The following is a 17,352-nucleotide window of genomic DNA, read 5'->3' as shown; positions in this document are numbered from 1 at the left end:
ACCAAGATGAAAATCTTTCAGGACTAAAATAGCTGGACATTTCTTGTAGCCAGTTTCATTTACAAGTTTTGGATTCCCCCAAACAGTGAACTTCCTAATGGTCTATTTGGCCCATTTAAGCATTTTGGGTATTGCTTCCTTCAGGTGTGGGTTCTCACCCTCTAGTTGAACAGTGGTTTCTCAGCAGGGAAACATCACAGAAATGTAGACCAACATCAGAAGATACATAATCTTTGTCTCCTAATGAAGGCAGTGCAGGCACAGATGGCATCTCAGATAAACACGTTGAAAGCCGTGTTAGAATAAAGAGCTCATCATCGAGGCTGCAGTGTCACACCTTCTAATGATGTGATTAAACTCCTGTGTGCTGGTGGGAAAGCTGTGCCAGCTCTGGCATTGCTGAATGAAACGCTGCATTTCACGGCAGGGCAAACCTGCACCCCACCCTCCATCAGTCAGAGCACTGCAGAGACACAGGGGATGGTGATGTGCATGGCCAAACTTCCTGAGAGCTCTGCTAGGGGAAGTTGCCATGGATATCTCCTTTCTGTGCCTGCCTCGAGCATCCCTGTCCAAAGCTGGTGTTGCAAGCAGGGGAGAGGCTGCAGATGGTGACAACAGCCCAAAAGGGACAGGCACAGGAGAGGACAGTGACAGCACCTGTGTGAGCACCACTGTCATGGGGGAGCAGCAGTGGCACCAGGGAGGGGAAGAAATAAAACCATCAATAGCCAAAATGGTGACCTGCAGATGGAGAGGCTGGGGTTGGGCTGCAGGATTCTGCTGGAAAACAAGATAAATTTTAATAATTTGAAGGAATCAAGCTTTGCATTCTCTTCTGTATTTTTCCAGTTAAGACTTTCTGAATTCCCTCTGTTCTCTATCAAGAGAAGTTCCCTCCATTCTCTATCAAGTTGTCCAGATGCCCTTGAGTAGGACAGAGTGCTGCAGTCCCATGCATTTCAACAACTGTGTTAAAATTCTTCCTCCCTGCTTTATTTAGACAGGAGTGTAAATAAATAAGCAAACCCACAAACACAGGAACCTGGTTCCCAGATGCCATTACAGCCCTTGAGCACTAAGCAGCCATCACAAATATCACCAGTTGCCTTCTGCTCCCCTTCCCCTGCAGCCAGCCAGACCCTCCACCCCAACCAGCCCTGCTGGGGCCATTGCACAAACCCAGCACCCAGTAGGACACACCTGACTGGTTTTTCCCTAATATAGGACTGCTCCAAGACAGTCAGCTCTCCAAACAGGCCACTTTTCCTAGAAGAGTCCCTAGACACCAGCTCTCCATTAGGGTTAGCCACAAGCGGAAAGACGGAAGGAGAAAGTGAGTCTAGAAAACCGCTAATGTTCTGCAGTGTCAGAAAGGATGAATGACCCCTGCAGACATATGCTGAGCAGACAGGACAGTCCTCAATTATGTCACTGCTGGAGCACTTACTTCAAGGATAAATGTGACTACAGATGCTGGGCTTAAAGCCTTGGCTGCTTTTGCTCCTCTGGATAAGCCTCTCTAGTCCAGGAGCGTTAGGGGTGTGTGGGCACTGTGCCCCCACAATGACACCTGTCTGCCTAGGAAAAGGCTTTACAGGGGGAGAGTAGAGCTGAAAAAAACCCATTAAATTTCATTCTTCTTCCTTTCCTTTGTGAGAGCAGGCCCTAAAGGATTTGCTAAGGTATTGATGGGTGCCAATCCATATATCCCAGTGAACAACCCACAGCCTCCCTCAGGAAATCACAAACAAATCTTGCCTACACAATGGAAATTTCCTGCTTGCCACACTGATTTTCCTCACTCTCATCCTCACCACCTTATCCCTGTTCTAACTTCTATATACTTCTCTCAACATTTTCTAGCCTTCAAGCTCACAGCTTTGTAAATATTTGCAATCAGGTAGCACATCTCCCCACTCTGGTTTTTCTTAGGACAAATTATTTACATACAGCCCTTTCTATCCTCAGTAATCAATGGCTTCACACTGTCTTTGTTTCTGCCTCACCTCTTCAGAAGCTGTTGACCATATGGATGCTCTTTGTAGGGCTGGACTGGGGTTGTGTGACTATGTAATGAAAGAGAATTTAAACTAATGATTGCTCTGGAGACACACGCTTTGGTCTTTAACTTCACGAACTTGTAAAGAACCTGGGTTTGTTACATGGAGGGCTTCAGAACAGCATTTGTTTCACTGGCTCACTGAAAGCCAGAAATTCTAGGGAGCTGCCACTGAAAAGAGACTGTGCTTGGCTTGAAGAGGACATGGCTCATAAAGACAAAATACAATGTGGCCTGGGGTGGGTACAATCTTGCTTTACAGCACTGCTTGCTGTATATTGATCAGAATGGGCTTGGAGAATCAGAATTAGCCACTCAAGAGATGCAACGAGCTGCCATTGAAATTTCTGCTTGAAAATCAAGGGCATTTGTCATTCTTCCAAATGCTCTGTGAGTAGATGTTTGATTTGGGCGCACGTGAGAAATGGAGGAGAGCAATCTGGAGTAAGAGGCATTGTCCTGATCCACTGCAGCATCCTCCATGGCTCCATGAATACCATCTCATGGGATGGTCATGGGACATGGAGAGGGTCTCTGGCTCAGCAGAGTCCTTCACCACTGGCAAAGCTGTCCCTGGTGACACCTGAAGAGCAAAAGCCTTTTGCCTTTCAGCCGCTGCCTGGTACACGGAGCTCCCTCACAACCCTCCTTTCTGTTTTGGCTTTCCTGCACTTCCTAGACAAACTGCTCTGGGGTTTTTTCTCTCCCTTTCTCTGACAGGTACAGGTGGCCTTGCTAGCCTCTCACTGCACCTCCCCCAGCTTGAATTTAAAACTATTTAACAGCCTTAAATGCACCTAATGAGGCTTCAGCCTGCACTTTGCTGCCATCCCTCTGCTTCTCTGGCACCAGGAGGAAGAGTGGTTTGGAAGCCTATCGCTGACTTCCCTGCGTTGGAGGTCTAATTACACAGTAACTGGTGACCTCGTAAGTACAGGGTAATCTGCTGTGTAATACCAGGGTAAATGATCCCAGTACTCCTGTCTTTTCCACTGCAGCCTTCCGCAGAGATGGAAGTAGAGCCAGTTAAAAGGTAATTAATCTTTGAACCATCTGACACTCACCCAAGGCGGTGAGGAATAACCTGCAGAAGTCCACTGGCTCTGGGCAGGACAAGGGACTCAGGAACCACTGCTCTGGGAGTGTCCAGTGTCACCTGGCCTCTCCAGGAGCCAGCTGCCAGGGACACTGGGAAGGGGCTGCTTTCTTAGAGCTGGATGCAGCTGTCTCCCACCTGTTAGGCAGCAGTTATTTGGGGAGACAAATCCAGAACCATCTGCAGGAGGAAGAGGGCACCAGGGGCACGTGGATGCCTGAGGGGAACAGGCACCTGTGCTGTCAGTGGAAGCAGGATGGAGCCAGAGGTTTCGAGCGTGATGGGGATGAGCTGTCTGGACTGCTTCCTTACCCTCACTGCAAGGGAGGTGGGTGTGAACAGCACCAATGCTTTCCTCTGAAACCATCCCAACCAGCCAGACACAGACCCTGGCATTCACCCTGCAAAACTCCAGGAAAATCAGCCAAGAGATCATTTTCTCCCTCCCCACTGTGAGATACATTTAATTCCCTCCCATTCTAACAGCCTGCTGCCCTGGGGCTGGGGGCTGTCTGTCTGACCCCTGCTATCTTCATGGCAAAAAAAATATATTTGTATTCATTTCAGACCCACTGACATCATTCCCTCTGAAGACCTGCAGTTTTTTATGGTAAGCACAGTAATGATTTTCAGATTATAGACTAATAAAATATTTTAATTTGTTCAGCACATTAAGATGGGCACTATATGATTATTATGACATTTAAATAGTGCTTTAAAAAAAAAGATAAAGGAGGATGAGAGGGTCTGCTTGCATTTCTTTTCCAAGCATAAGCACTGAAATAGAAACTTAAAATCCCACACGTGGGTACCTGATACCTCCCCTCCGTGCCTGTTTCACTTGAATACCTGCCAAGTTAAATAAGCAAACATGAGATTGCAGTGTCCTAGTTCCAAACCTTCTTTTGGCAAAGGATCCCTCCTCTTTAGTCACTTTGGCCATGTGCAGCAGTGGATTGAGCTAAGCAGCACTTCCATGTGCCATTGGGTCACAGCTGGGCTGGGTCATCACTCCTCATGGGTAACACTGAGTTTTTACACTTGAGCCCGTACTCACCAATTTCTCCCCCTGTCCATTCATTGTGCCCTCAGATGAACGAACTGGACAAATCATGGGTTTAGAGCATCCCATCATTTTCATGGCATAAAATGCATGCTGCAGGCTGCTGCACCAGCCACCTTCCTCTGCCTGGGCAGCACTAGCATGGTTTGGAGTCAATCAGACTGCACGGGACAAAGCAGGGGCATTTTGCAGGGGGAAAGTTGCCCTTGAAGCACCATGGATTGGTATGGCTGATAGCTCTGGAATTCCTCTCCTAATCTGCAAAACAGGACAGTGAAACTCCACCCTTGGAAGTGCTCAAGACCAGGGTGGATGAGGCTTTGAGCAGCCTGGTCCAGTGGAAGGTGTCCCTGCCCATGGCAGGGCACGGGGACTAGATGTCTTTAATGTCCCTTTCAATGCAAACAACTCCATGATTCTGTGAATTCACTGACTTCTCAAAAATGCTGCACAGGTAATGGCTCATACAGTGAAGCTATAAATGGCAGGGAAAAGCCTGTCAGCAAAAGGAAGAAAACAGCCAAATGTTGAGCTCAGCGTTAGTTACACCTGGCAGGAGAGACAGAGGGTTACACAATGAATATGATGGCGAAGAATAGCAAAAAGCTTCCTTTGTTCTGTGAGTACTTTTGCCTTGTTCCTCACCTGGATCACTCAGGCTTAACGGCAGGAGATTATGTGAAGTCTGTTCCACGAGGCAGAGGCAAGAGTGAGCTCAGGCCTCCCCATTATCATTACCTGACCTTGCAAATTCTCTTTTGCAACCTCAGCATTTTTTTGCGGCGAGGATTTCTGGGTGGTTATTTTAATAAAACTGTGTTAAATTTCTTGCTTCTGTGCCAGGTACCTGCTGTTTAACAAATGGGCCATGACTAAGCATAGACTGGAAATCAGGGGCAGCTAGGATTTAAAGCAATGAGACTCTGGGACTGTCTTCTTCCCCTTAGGAACACATTTAATAGTGGTGCTTGATTATGAAAAGGATAAATCTGATATGATTGATGCAACAGGGGATTGGGTTTGATGATCCAGGGAATCCCTTTCAGATCTCTTTACTCCTAATGAAGTAATTTTTCAAAGGAGTTTTTAAGGGTGTGGTGGGGATGCAGTGCTGTGCAGATGGCAAACAGTGGTGAAACGTGTAGGTACCTGATGATGATTAGTGAGTTTCTATCCCCAGATTTAGCCAATTCTCATCAACAAGAGGGTGGAGCAGTTCTCTTTTCTGGTTCTATGGATCTTGAGCAAACCAGACAGAGGTGGGTGCAAGGATCCTACCTGCTTCCTTCTTTGCATTTTCCAGCCACTGAGGACTCCCAAAATTCACTCTCTGTGAACCCATAACTCAAATGTCTCAGCTCACAGACTCCCTACATATTGCTAAGCTACTTACCTGTTTTTCAACATTGTAATGTTGAAAAATCTTATTGCAATCTTATTTTCATGTGAATCTCCTTGGTGAGCACGAACAGGGATCACTCTCTAACAATGCCAAACTGAGCCACAGAATTAATGGAATTCCCCAGGTGGCAGAGGACATCAGTAGCAGGGAAAGGACCTGCAGCACAGTCCAGGTCTGGGATCTCACTCATGCACTCTTCTCCCTGCACCTGGCTCTGCTCTCCCTTCAAAACAGGCATAGCAGAGCACAAAGCAGTTTTCAGCCCAAGCATTCACAGATCTGGGATTCCCATCCTTCATCAAGCACTCAGGGGTGAGCTTGGGGCTTTTAAAGGTACAAGGGCAAAGTTTTTTCAGAAGTGATACCCAGGGAAAGTCGTTCTTTTTTTCCCCCTGAGTGGTTTTAATTCTTTAATTCCTACTTGCTAATAAGATAGAATGCTGTGATTTCTGCAGGATTAAATGGTGCAGGATAAGTTAAAGGAGTTTATTAATCAACAGGCTTTTAGAACTGGGAAAAAATAATTTAAAAAAAGGAACAGGGTGGTAGATAATAGCGATGAACACTTCTCCAGCATCACCTGCCATGACACTGTAGCCAAGGGGAGGCTGTCATGTTAGTGCTGGCCATGGCATTCTGATAGGAAATAAAAATGATAAGTGACAGGATAAGGCTTTCTCTCTCCAAAATGTGGTTATTCACAGATGTGCTACATTTCTCCAGGGCCTGATCCTGCGAGTAATACCAGGTGTAGCACTTCTGTGCTCCTCTGGCTTCCCCAGGGATTGCTTGGAGCAGTGAGTGCTAGGCCCAGTGGCAAGTGGTTGCAAGATCAGATTCATAGTGTGCCAGGCATTTTGAATGAAAAGAGCTATAAAGAAGTCACATATTATTATGTCACATCGCAAAGGTCAGCCCCAGTATCTGTTCTGTCGTAAGGACATGATTCAAAGGCAACAAAATAGTGTCAGGGCACAGGGGAAAATAATTTTTTTTTAAAACTGCCTTCAGGGCCAAGGATACAAAATTACATCAGTGCTTAGAACTAAATTCCCATCCACACCCCACAATTCAATTTTGGCTCAGAAAGGCATAAGTGTAACAAAATCACCTTTCAGTGGCAAATCTTATCTGCTGACATATCCCCTGCAAAATCAGCAATATCTGAACTCACACTCCCATTTGGTTCTAGCAACAAGTCAGGAGGTGCCAGAGCCTTGCTCTATCACAAACCCCAGGAAGGATTTGCAAGATCCACTCAGGTGCTGTAGGCATTCTCTGGAGCAGGAGGAGTGGTCCTGACACTCGTTGTGGGACAGCTCATCCTGCATCACCTGGTGAGGAGCAAACAGCTCCCCTCACAGTGCCACAGGCAGGCTGGGGTAACGACCCAGGTGATTTATCCCATATTTGCCTACTTTGCAAATATTTGTGCCCATCTCTGGGACTGCTGGCACAGGGAAGCTATTGGGAAATAAAGTGTGGAAGCCATCACGTTCCTGCCTGAAACCATGAGGGTTCATAACTGCTCTGTGCAGTGACTTAGGGTGGATTAGCTCCATCCACTTACAAAAGAAACTCAAGCAAAGACTCCACAACTTTCTGGATCAACAGAGCTTTTCCTTGTGCTCCAGCAGAAAAATCCCATAGGACAACCAAGCTGCATGTTTGCTCCTCTCTCAGGCTCCTGCAGCTCAGCCTCAGCAGCCCTGCAGCTTTCTGCAGGAGGCTTGTGACAGCTGGGGACACTGAGCTGAGGGTCCTGCAGGGAGCACCACGGGATACTGGCTTTGCTCTGAGGCAGGGAGGGCAGGGGGAACAGAGGTATCACCAACCCTCAGCAGGCTCACACAGCTCATGTGGCTGCCACACCCTTGGCAGAACCAAAGTCCTTTGCTCTGTCAGAGCTTCAAACTCACAGCAACCCCTCACTGCCTCTCCTCTGGCCAAGGGATGGGAGCAGCAGTGGGAAGTGTTGGGTGATATCCACTCAATCACAGCTGCAGACACGTGGTCAGACACCCAGAATGTGTCCAGACCACGCAAAAGGCATCAGGACTGGCATGTGACAATCCAGCCACTCAAATGGTCTGGCCCTTGCCAGTTTGACTGTCCAAGCAGTTCTTGAGAGGACAACACAGGTCAGGGACAGTCCCAGTGAGCAGTGAAAATGCCACCCTGCTTGGAGGCATGGGATATTTTAGCTGCACAGAGACAAACCATACTGTACTTGCTGCCAAGGCCAAGGACAGCCCACACTGCCCACTAGTGCAGACACAGCCTGGACACCCACAGAGGAAGGTGGCACTGAGGACTTCTGCATTCAACCCATATTATCTGACCATCCAGAGAAGCCCCGGAGAAAGAAAGTGTAGAAACGTGTGCAGTTCCCATCACAGCCAAGAGCCCCTTCACTGCCAAACGCACAAGACCCGACCTATTCCCAAAGCCACTCAACCCCACGAGTCATTTCATGCCCAAGCAGCACCAGTCCCCCACTTCCAGCTGCCCCAGGGTTCGGGATCCACTCACTGTTGCAGCTGCCGACGGTGCCAGTCTCTGTCGCTGCCACGCTGCGCTGAACTGGCCCTTCAGACGCGGCCCTTCCTGACAGTGAATGGGTGAAAACAAGGGAAGGAGACAAACAAAAGAGAAGGGAAGGGTGAGAGAGGGAGGGAGGGATGGGGGGGATGAAGCAAGGGGACAAGAAGGGAAAGGGTGTGTCTTTAACTGAACCAAAAGTCTTTCGCTGGCTGCAGCATCCCAGCGCTCCACAACCTTTGCTGCGAGGGCATGGCACAGGTGAGACCCTCTGGCCCCTGTGAGCACCACCACACAATCACCTGCACCAGTGCAGAGACAGGGTGAGCTGGGCAAGAGTCAAGGGGTACTCAGCCTCCTGAAACTTCTCCTTGGACTGTGAGGCCACATGGAATGGTCACACAGAATGTCATCCCTTGAGGGATTCAGAATTCTTCTCCAAATAAGAGTAATTTTAGGATGCTTGAGCACTTCCTCTGTATCTGGTAGTTCAGCATCCTGGTTCTTGCCCATTGCCAGCCCTCCTGGGCACGGTGCAGGGACTCATCTGCCACTGCCATCAGAATAAGGCCCAGGCCTGATGTCTCCACTGAACAAGCTCAGGCCAGCCAGAATTAAGCCAGAATTAAGGGTATTGTGGGCCAAATGTCCCAGTGAAGTACTTTGTACATCACCCTACCCTGGCCCAGAAGTCTTTGTCCCATCAGTATTGTCGCAGGTTGGGGAAGAAAATACCTGATCTCACAGCTTCAAATCACCCACAAACCTGCCAGCAATCAGAAAATTGAAGTTTAAAAAGGGACAGGGGAAGCAAAATTCTGGGGCAGGAAACACAGCACTACATTTTCTTCTGCATCAAAGCAGGAAAGATTTGGGGAATAAGAGAGAGGAAAAGGGGGTAGAGATCTCAGTGGGCACATTAAGAGTAATGACAGGCATAAAGTCTGCTGACTTTCCAGTGAGATGTTTGTGTTCCCACTGGGACAAACTCCCAAGATGGAAAGGCAGTTGGTGAACACAGTGGTTTGGGGGTACACTTCTGGCTGTGCTACTGAGGAACTCAGGCTGAAAGCTGCCTGGGGAATACCCAAAATATGGCCTCAGGGTGTGTCCAGCTGGTCATTGCCCTGGCACCTGCCCACCCTGCACCAGCAGTGGAAACTGAGCTGCTGAATGTAGCTGGCAGTTCATTCTGCTTGGGGAGTTGCCCATTGGATGACTGACTCACCTCCCTTCCCAAAAAGGTGGAAAACTGTGGGGGGAAAGGCTTAGAAAATTGTTTCATGCTGGTTGTTTAAATTGCCTCTGTGTTACAGTCGGGGGAAAACAAAAGGGAAGTCTATGCATAAAACTGCATCCTAAAGCCAGCTGTGGCAGAGGCACGGACGTTGGAAAGAAGCAGAGCAAATGAAGTCATCCAGCAGAGGGGAAAAAACATCAATATAATATAGTGCAGAACAAAGCAAATTCTACCTCAAACACAGAGCTGAAAGGGAAACATCTCCCTCTGTCAGATCTATTACCATGCATTTATTCCAATAACAAATAACTAACCTGGAGAGTAACCCAAACCTGATTTATTTCTCCATCTAAGTAAATATGTAGAGGCAGCCGAATTTGAGTGTAAAAACCACTGATCTCATATGTTTTTTTATATATGTTGGAAAAAAATAGGAGTGAAGTTTCTGCCCTGCTGCCAGGGGATGCTGGCAAAGCATTTGAGCTATAGATGCTGTATCTTGTCACTAATGACTGCAGGGAACTAAAAGGGATTTGGATTTTATAATGCTTCACATTAATTGATAATTTGGTCTCAGAATCCACAGTGGAACAGAGGATTTGCTATATTGGATCTGTCTAGTGGCCCATAAAATCTGGCATCTTGCCTCAGTGATGCTCAGAAAAATTATCACCCAGCATATCTTTGCTTATAATGTTTTGGCCAGTCCTGTAAGGACCATACAGCAGAACGTCCCTCTGGCCTGCACAGCAAACATCTCCAAAACCCTGAAATGTGGCTCTGGCAGGGTTCTCTCTATGTATTTGCTTTTGTTGTTTTTGGTTTTTTCTAAAGGAAGAAAGGAACTCTTTATTTACAACCTTTCTCAACAGACACACTGCTGCTTTAACTCTTGGTCTCCACACTCCAAATAGAGAGGTGAACTTGTGTTTTCAGAAGGCAAACAGGAGCATGGCTGAGGCCAGGGTGGGGAGATGCCTTCTGCTGAGCAGAACACTATTGATTAGGCAGTATAAAGATTTCCCTCACTAACTCCTTTAGCAATCTTATCATGTGTCGCCCACATAATTGGATGGGGAAGAGAGAGGTGGAATCACTTAAGTGTTCAAAGCCCAACACGCACTGAGGAAAGATTCCCATTTCGTGTGTGTGTGTGCAATTTTGTGCATCGTTGCCCCTTGACTGTACATTGAACACTCTCTCTTTGACAGCTGAGCTCTAAACAGCCTGGGTATTAGAGCTGCTGGCAAATAGGGGCTTTCTCCATCCAGCTGGGGGAGAGAAGGAGCTTGCTGGGGCTGTGACAGAGGCAGGACTATGAAACTGGGGGGGATCAGGAGGGGAAAGCCTGGAGAAACTCTGACCATGCAGGAATCAGCAGGGAAAAAAGAAAAGCAGTGGTTTCCTTCCATGCAAGCATCTTAATTAGGGATGTTGATGAAGATACTTTCATTTTAATTTTTTTAGGGAGGCCTTCAGATTGTCGTGAAGCAAAGCATAATTTATCCATGACCTCACTAAACCGGCTTATAACTACCCTGCCTCCAGTTTCTTTGCTGATCACACTGAGGTTTGGGGTGCTCCCCACCTTTCCTGATCAATGTGTCACCACACAAAAGATCTCCTGGCTGCACCCATGGTAAAGGAGAGCTGAGATCATGGTCCTGCAGGTGGGAAGGCAGGAGGAGCCCAGTGGCCAGCTGGGCTGCAGTGAGGAAATGGATTTAATAACCTAGACATGATGAGAGGGGAGGGTTTTACATTTGCACGTTCCAGTCTCTCTGGACTGTAAGTGGCAGTGCTCCCTCCAAAGCATGAACAGTTCACAACCCACACTCTTTCTGGTCTACCTGTGCTGGAATAATGAAGCTGGAATAATATTCTGGCATAAGGTTCTCTACCTTCTACTCTAGCTACAGTTTAAATCTGTTGAAATTTAAATGCAGTTTAAATTTTTATCCACCTTGGTAATACCAAGAACCATCAGTGCCTCTGACCTAATCCTTCCTTGTTTCTGGTGGCAGCACAGTGAAACACATTTTGGATGGATCCCCACCATGGGACAATCTGTCTTGCTCTTTTCCTTGTCTGTCACAGCTTTCAGGCTAATGGGATGTTCCAGGAGGGGACAGCAGGAGGAAGCGAGCACACTGCATGCAGACAGCCTCTAGCAGGTGTTGGGAACCACATTTGGACAAAACAAATTAAAACAGGGGAAAGAAAAACAGTTTCACAGTCAGGGGGAGGGGAAAAACTACTCAAGGATGGATGGGGATCACAAGCAGCTTCTCTTGCCTCTCTAGATCTGTTGGCTGCAGCCAAGGAACACTGAAAATAGTTCCTGAAAGAATCCTGCCCTCAGTAGTAAAGTTTTATGCAAAGAGAATTGCTTTGAAGGAAAGGTCTCCTGAACTTCCCTGCAGGAAATTTGCTATTTCAAGTTTTTACAGCAGAAGTGATAGGCTTGGGTAGTTTGGCTGCATTGAGAAACAAGCCCAGCTTTCTGAACTGAACTGACTCTGACTTATGGGAATGGTGTCAGTACCCCAGTGGTGGCTCCAGCACTTGACTGGTTACTCCCAGGACCCTCCCCAGATCCCAGGAAAGCAGAGATCAGCCTGGACAGATTTTTAGAGCAGCCAAAGCCCAGTCAGCCAGGACAAGGATTAGAAGAATCATCTCTGTTGAATCCAAACCTCTCATATACATCCTCAGGTGTTTTAGGTTGGGAAATACTGAACAACAAACAATTCCTCCCTGTTTGGCTACATCTTTGACCTCTGCAAATGGAAGGTTAAACACCATCAGGAAGCTAAAATGAAAGGCTTTGAACTCCTAGCCCTCTGGATCTCAGCCTGATGTTTGGGAGAAATCAAAAGCCTCAATTCAAATGCCTGGGAATGGGGCTGAGCTTTGACTGAAAGATGGTAAGTTTGATAAGCTCTCAGTAGGTATGTGATGGTTTGGGGGGAACATGGGGATTTAGCTGGAGGTCAGTGTTTAGGTGAATATTGAGACTGCATTAAACAAAAATTTGGAGCCAAATGACTTGCAATGACAGCAGCAACATACCCCGAGCAGGAGAAGAGGTGAGTGTGGAGGTCAAGTACCAGAACAGGGAGTTTTTATTTCCCAAAAAACAAACCGCTCTTTTGTGCCTGTGCTTCAAAGAAGATGTCACCAGATTGTGAGAGCTCTTCACCTGCCACATCCCTCTCATTACTGGAATGAAATAAATGGCAACAGCATGAAAACAGCAACTCAAGCAGGAGAACAACAGGTAGACATTGAGAAAAAGGGGAGGGAGAAAACAGGGTGCGGATGCAGGTCTTGACAGGGTGGAGAATTAGGGCAATTACCGTTTCTGAGGAAATGCCAGGAATACAGCACAACCTAATTTCCCCAATTAATTCTTCTGCACTTGAGCTGCTTTGTGTGAAGGGCTCTTAAGGTTTCAAATAGGAGGAAAAAAAAGACTCAACATTTGTTTTTCCCTCAGTGTAGAAATGGGGAAGTGTTGAAGGAAAGTGTCTGGCTAAAACACAAGATGATGCTGTTACATCTTCCTTTCAGGAGATAAGGAGCTGTGCCACAAATTCAATTTGCAGAGGTTTTTATAGGAGCCACAGAGATATCAAAGACCAGCACGTTCAATATCACACTGACTTTTCCTGCACGCAGAGCACACCAGGACAGGCACAGAGACACTTCACCCACACACCCACATCGAGCCATTCCCTCACCTCCCCTCTTTCCAAACCCACTGCAGCTGAGGAGGAATCTGGTTCCTCTGCACCCAAAACCCCAGTCAGGGCAGTTGTGAGGCATCGTGGCATGAGCCAGCCACACCTGAAGAGGCATACAGATGTCATCTAGGGGGAATGATGGCAATAAGAAGAGGAAAGAAACAACAAATCAGGGGGTGGGGTGATGGGGTACATGAAATAAAGAGATGTTGAGAAGGGCATGTAATACTTTCAAACACAGGCTCTTGCACACAGGAAGGCTGTGGCTCTGCTTGGCTGGCACACCTGTATCAGTCACATCTCCAGGTCACTATGAGACTATTTTTGCCCCTACTCTTGTAGGTCTGACAAAGCAAGATATATTTCCAGAATCCAAGCTAAGAAGGATTAAATTAAAACACTTTTCACTTCTAAGTCTTCTTCCTAATACCACATACATTTATAGATGTGAAACCTGTCCCAAAACCTTCCCAGAAAGGATGGAGAGAGAGCAGCACATCACATTTTCCACCCCAGAGAAGGGCTAGAAGAGGAAAAGGCAGTGCACAGATGCATCTGCACAGCGCTGAGGTGCTGGGAATGGTGCTGATGTTGGGAGCTGAATGTGACACACACATTTTACTTTGTACAAGAGATCCCCCAGCATGGCCAGGGACTGAGCTTGCTCTCCCCCACCCATCAGCACTGAACTGAGCCTGAGGACAGTCTGGGTGCACAGCCTGGCTCACTCTCTGTCCAGAGCTGACTTACAGCCAGTGTACACTGGGTCTGTCATAAAACCTGAGAGTGGCAGCTTATTCTCCTTCCCAAAGCGAGGCAGTACTACATCCCAGCTAGAAATTCAGAGGGAGCTTTCCTCCCCTGTGCCTGCTGGCATTTCCCTTAGCAGGTGATGGTTCAGAGCCCCAGCACACTCATCACAGGGCTCCATCCTGGTGCTGGCAGGGCTGGGCAGCAGTTCCCCTGGGCTGGGACCCACCTCTCACGCTGCACACACTGCATGAGCTGCACAGCAAAACCACAAGGAAAGCAGCAGGGGGCTGACAGTGGGTGCTGTGCAGCTGATGGAGCCACATGAGCTCTAAGGGGCTCTGTCAAGCCTGCACAAAAAAGCAGTCAGGAGAATACAGCTGAGCCTCTGTAGTGCTCAGAGCAGCAGTGATGGTGTGATTATTTTGGAGCCCTCTGTCCAGAGGACTGTGGGTCAGACTAAATCCAGTTTCAATGCAAGGCCTGTCTGTTAGGCTTATGTACCATGCTGGATGAGTCTCCAAAGGAGCACAACCCAGGCAGTGCTAAATCTCAGTGATCTATTGCACACATGGAAACTCCACTGGAAAAATAACTGGCTGTATCCATGAGAAAGAAACCAATCTTGAATGGCAGAGGAAAAGAACAAAAGTAAGAGATGGTTTAGATGGGAGATGGTCATCAGAAAGCAACCTTAAATGGGTACTTAAAATTATCAAGAATATGGGGGTTTTGTTGGCCATTTTAAAGAAAGAGAAGAAATAAAATGTTTACACAGTAAATCTTCACGCTTCAAAGGAGGAGGGATCGCAGACTTTTTAAGGAACATTGACCTAAGGCCAAAGTGATATCAGAAATGTTTTGGTTCTGATGGTCTGAGGGTGTGAGAGCCAAGGTTCATGGGAAGAGATATTAATCTTTTATTAAATCAACTGATACAACAGAAAATAACAATAAAAGAGAAGAACTCAGGGTTTGTGCACCTAAAATTCATTCTTTCTCCCCCTTACAACAATATTGTGTGTTCTATTAAAAGATATTACTTCTTCCTGCAAACCTTGTTTCTCCCAAATCCAAACAATTCTGCAGAATGGTGAGGACCCAGAAAAGGGAGCATTTTTGTCATTATGTTTATCTCTGTATTGCTAGAAATAAATTTTAAAAAAATTAAAATAAAGTATTTCCAGGGCCTTTTTCAAGTCCTGCATATGTCTTTTTTTTTTTGACAAGCAGGTGTGCTCTGCATGATGAAATGACCAGGAGAACACTCAGGACTGACCTCTGTGAAAGGATGGAGCTAAATCCCTGAAAGGTTTCAAGCCCAGCCCAGGATTTGGAGCAGGATGCCAGAAGAGTAGGACAGACGAAATATGGACAGAGAGATGTCTTCATGAGGTTTAATGTCTACATAAATCCTTCCTCTATTTGGCATGTGTCTCCACTGCTGATGTCCCACCCACGACAGGACATCACCTTGGGAGTTATTAAGGAGTCTTGACTACAATTTAAGACTATTTTCTCATCTAAAAATGAAGAAATACTGCCCTTTCCCTGGACAGCCGCCATGTGATTTTTGTTTTGGAACTGAATTACACATTTTGGGGGAAAAATGGAAAATGATCTGGGTATTACTGGAGCTTGGGTGGGTCCAGAGCCACAGAAGGGCTCAAACCCCAGTGTGCAGGGTGCAAGAGAAGCTGGGGATGCTGATCTCAGCCCTGGTGGTGCCCCCAGCTCTGACAGTCCCCCACAGCCTCCGTGACATCCTCCAGGGCAGCACTGGGCAGCACCTGTGCCTCGCTTGCTGCAGTCTCCATGCCACCCTCAGCTTGGCTGAGGCACAATGTCCCTGACCTGCAGCGTCCCACCCCCTGCTGTCACAGTCCTGAGTCATACCTAGAAAAAAATCGCCTACTCACACAGTTTTTCAGAGAAAACAACAAGGAAAATGAAATCCGCCCAAACCTTTCCTCTCCAGCATGGATATATTCCGTCCCGCCTTCCCACAGAGACCCACACCAAAGATTGCACAGCACGTTACACAACACAGCACAGAAATGCTTCTTCAGCAACCCCGCCTTCCCTCTTCACACAGAAGCTGGGCTACTTCTCCCTGTCTCCCCAGTTCCTCCGCTTTCCACTCACATGCTGTTCCACCTCTCCCCACCACTTCCACCTCCACAACCATTTTCTGTCCGTCCTGTCTTCTTGAAAGGAGGTTAAAAGGCAACAGTTGATGGGATCCCTCTGTGATGCAGGAGGAAAAGTTCATCTGTCTTCAGGCAGAGGGTGGAGAGCTTGCAGAGAGGGGGAACGAGCCTCTCTGCTGTTTTTGTTACGCAAATGTTTGTTTTCTGTATCCAAGTGTGTAAGAAAAAATTAAGCAGTTCACCTTTGTTAAAGCAATTTTACATCCCACAAATGCAGGAGCCAGATGGTGTACTTTCTTTGTCTTAAAAGATTAAAAAATGGGAAAGAAAGGAAATGGCTAGGAACAAATCCTCAGCCTGGAACACGGTAATACATCCACATACTCGGTTATCCAGGCTTGCAGGGCCTGGGCAGGAGCAAGCACAGGCACCCAGCAGTCTGAGGCCAGTCTGCTTGCAGAGCCCCAGTCCTGTCACTTTGTGCCAGCCTGGCAGTGGGATTTCTCCCTGTGTTTCCACAGGATGACAAATTACAGCTTCTCCCGGGGCTGCAGCTTGGACACACCAAGCAATGTTTTCTAGAACCAACTGAAGCAGAACTTTCCCCCAGGTCCCACTGCCAGCAATGGCAGGCTGTCTAAAGGGGAAAGCTGCCATCCACAAACCTTGGGAAACAGACTGGGAAACTTCACCAGGCAGATCAAAGACGTGACCAGGGACAGCACTGAAGAGTCTGAAAGTTCAGCTCTTCAGCCAAATCTCCAGCTTTCATAGCTGAGACCAAGGAGCAGTTTGGTTCTCCCACTTGGGCTTCTTTGCTCATATTCTGGGAGGAGTGTGGCTGGGCTGTGGCTGGAGGAGGGATGAAGGACACCTGGCCCCTGGAATTCTTCTTTTTGCTGGCCTGGGGAGGCTTCCCAGCTCTGTGACTTTGGCACCATTCCTTCTTAGGCCTTGGGCAAGTGATGTAAACCTTCTGCCCCTCATGCCACCAGTGTAAATATGGGAAATCAGTACCTTCTTTTGTTAGAAACCTTCTTTGGACTTCAACAGAGAGAAGGTCTCCATGAACTAGCTTCATGATCAAAAGTTTTAAACATATTGAGAATAAGTGAAAAAAAAAAAAAAAAAAAAAAGGAAAATCACCTAAGAACAAAAGGCTGTGGTGGTCTGAAACTCAGCTCTTGCTCTGGTCAGTAGGTGAATATTGCTTACTACTTCAGTCATACCTGGCAACATGTATGCAGAGAAAAGTCCACTAAAGAGACTTAAGGACACTGCATGAGACAGCACAGAGCAGTC

The 17,352-nt window shown here is 47.2% G+C and overlaps 1 protein-coding gene across 2 annotated transcripts in view; it reads right to left on the bottom strand.

Moving 5' to 3' along the window:
• The window catches only part of NTRK3 (neurotrophic receptor tyrosine kinase 3), a 204,219-nt gene that overhangs the window by 12,698 nt on the left and 174,169 nt on the right, over nt 1-17,352 (bottom strand). The window contains exon 16 of one of the 2 annotated variants that reach the window (XM_015638975.2): nt 8,156-8,230. The exons of the other annotated variant lie outside the window; for it this stretch is intronic. Within the exon in view, the coding sequence (XP_015494461.1) occupies nt 8,156-8,230 (75 nt within the window). The remainder of the gene's footprint in view (nt 1-8,155; nt 8,231-17,352) is intronic. 2 annotated transcript variants of the gene reach the window in all.

The sequence above is a fragment of the Parus major genome, chromosome 10 (genome assembly GCF_001522545.3).
Source record: "Parus major isolate Abel chromosome 10, Parus_major1.1, whole genome shotgun sequence".
In the NCBI taxonomy this organism is placed as follows: domain Eukaryota; kingdom Metazoa; phylum Chordata; class Aves; order Passeriformes; family Paridae; genus Parus; species Parus major.
The sequence above is the reverse complement of the archived record's forward strand: the minus strand, read 5'-3'. Positions and strand labels throughout refer to the sequence as shown.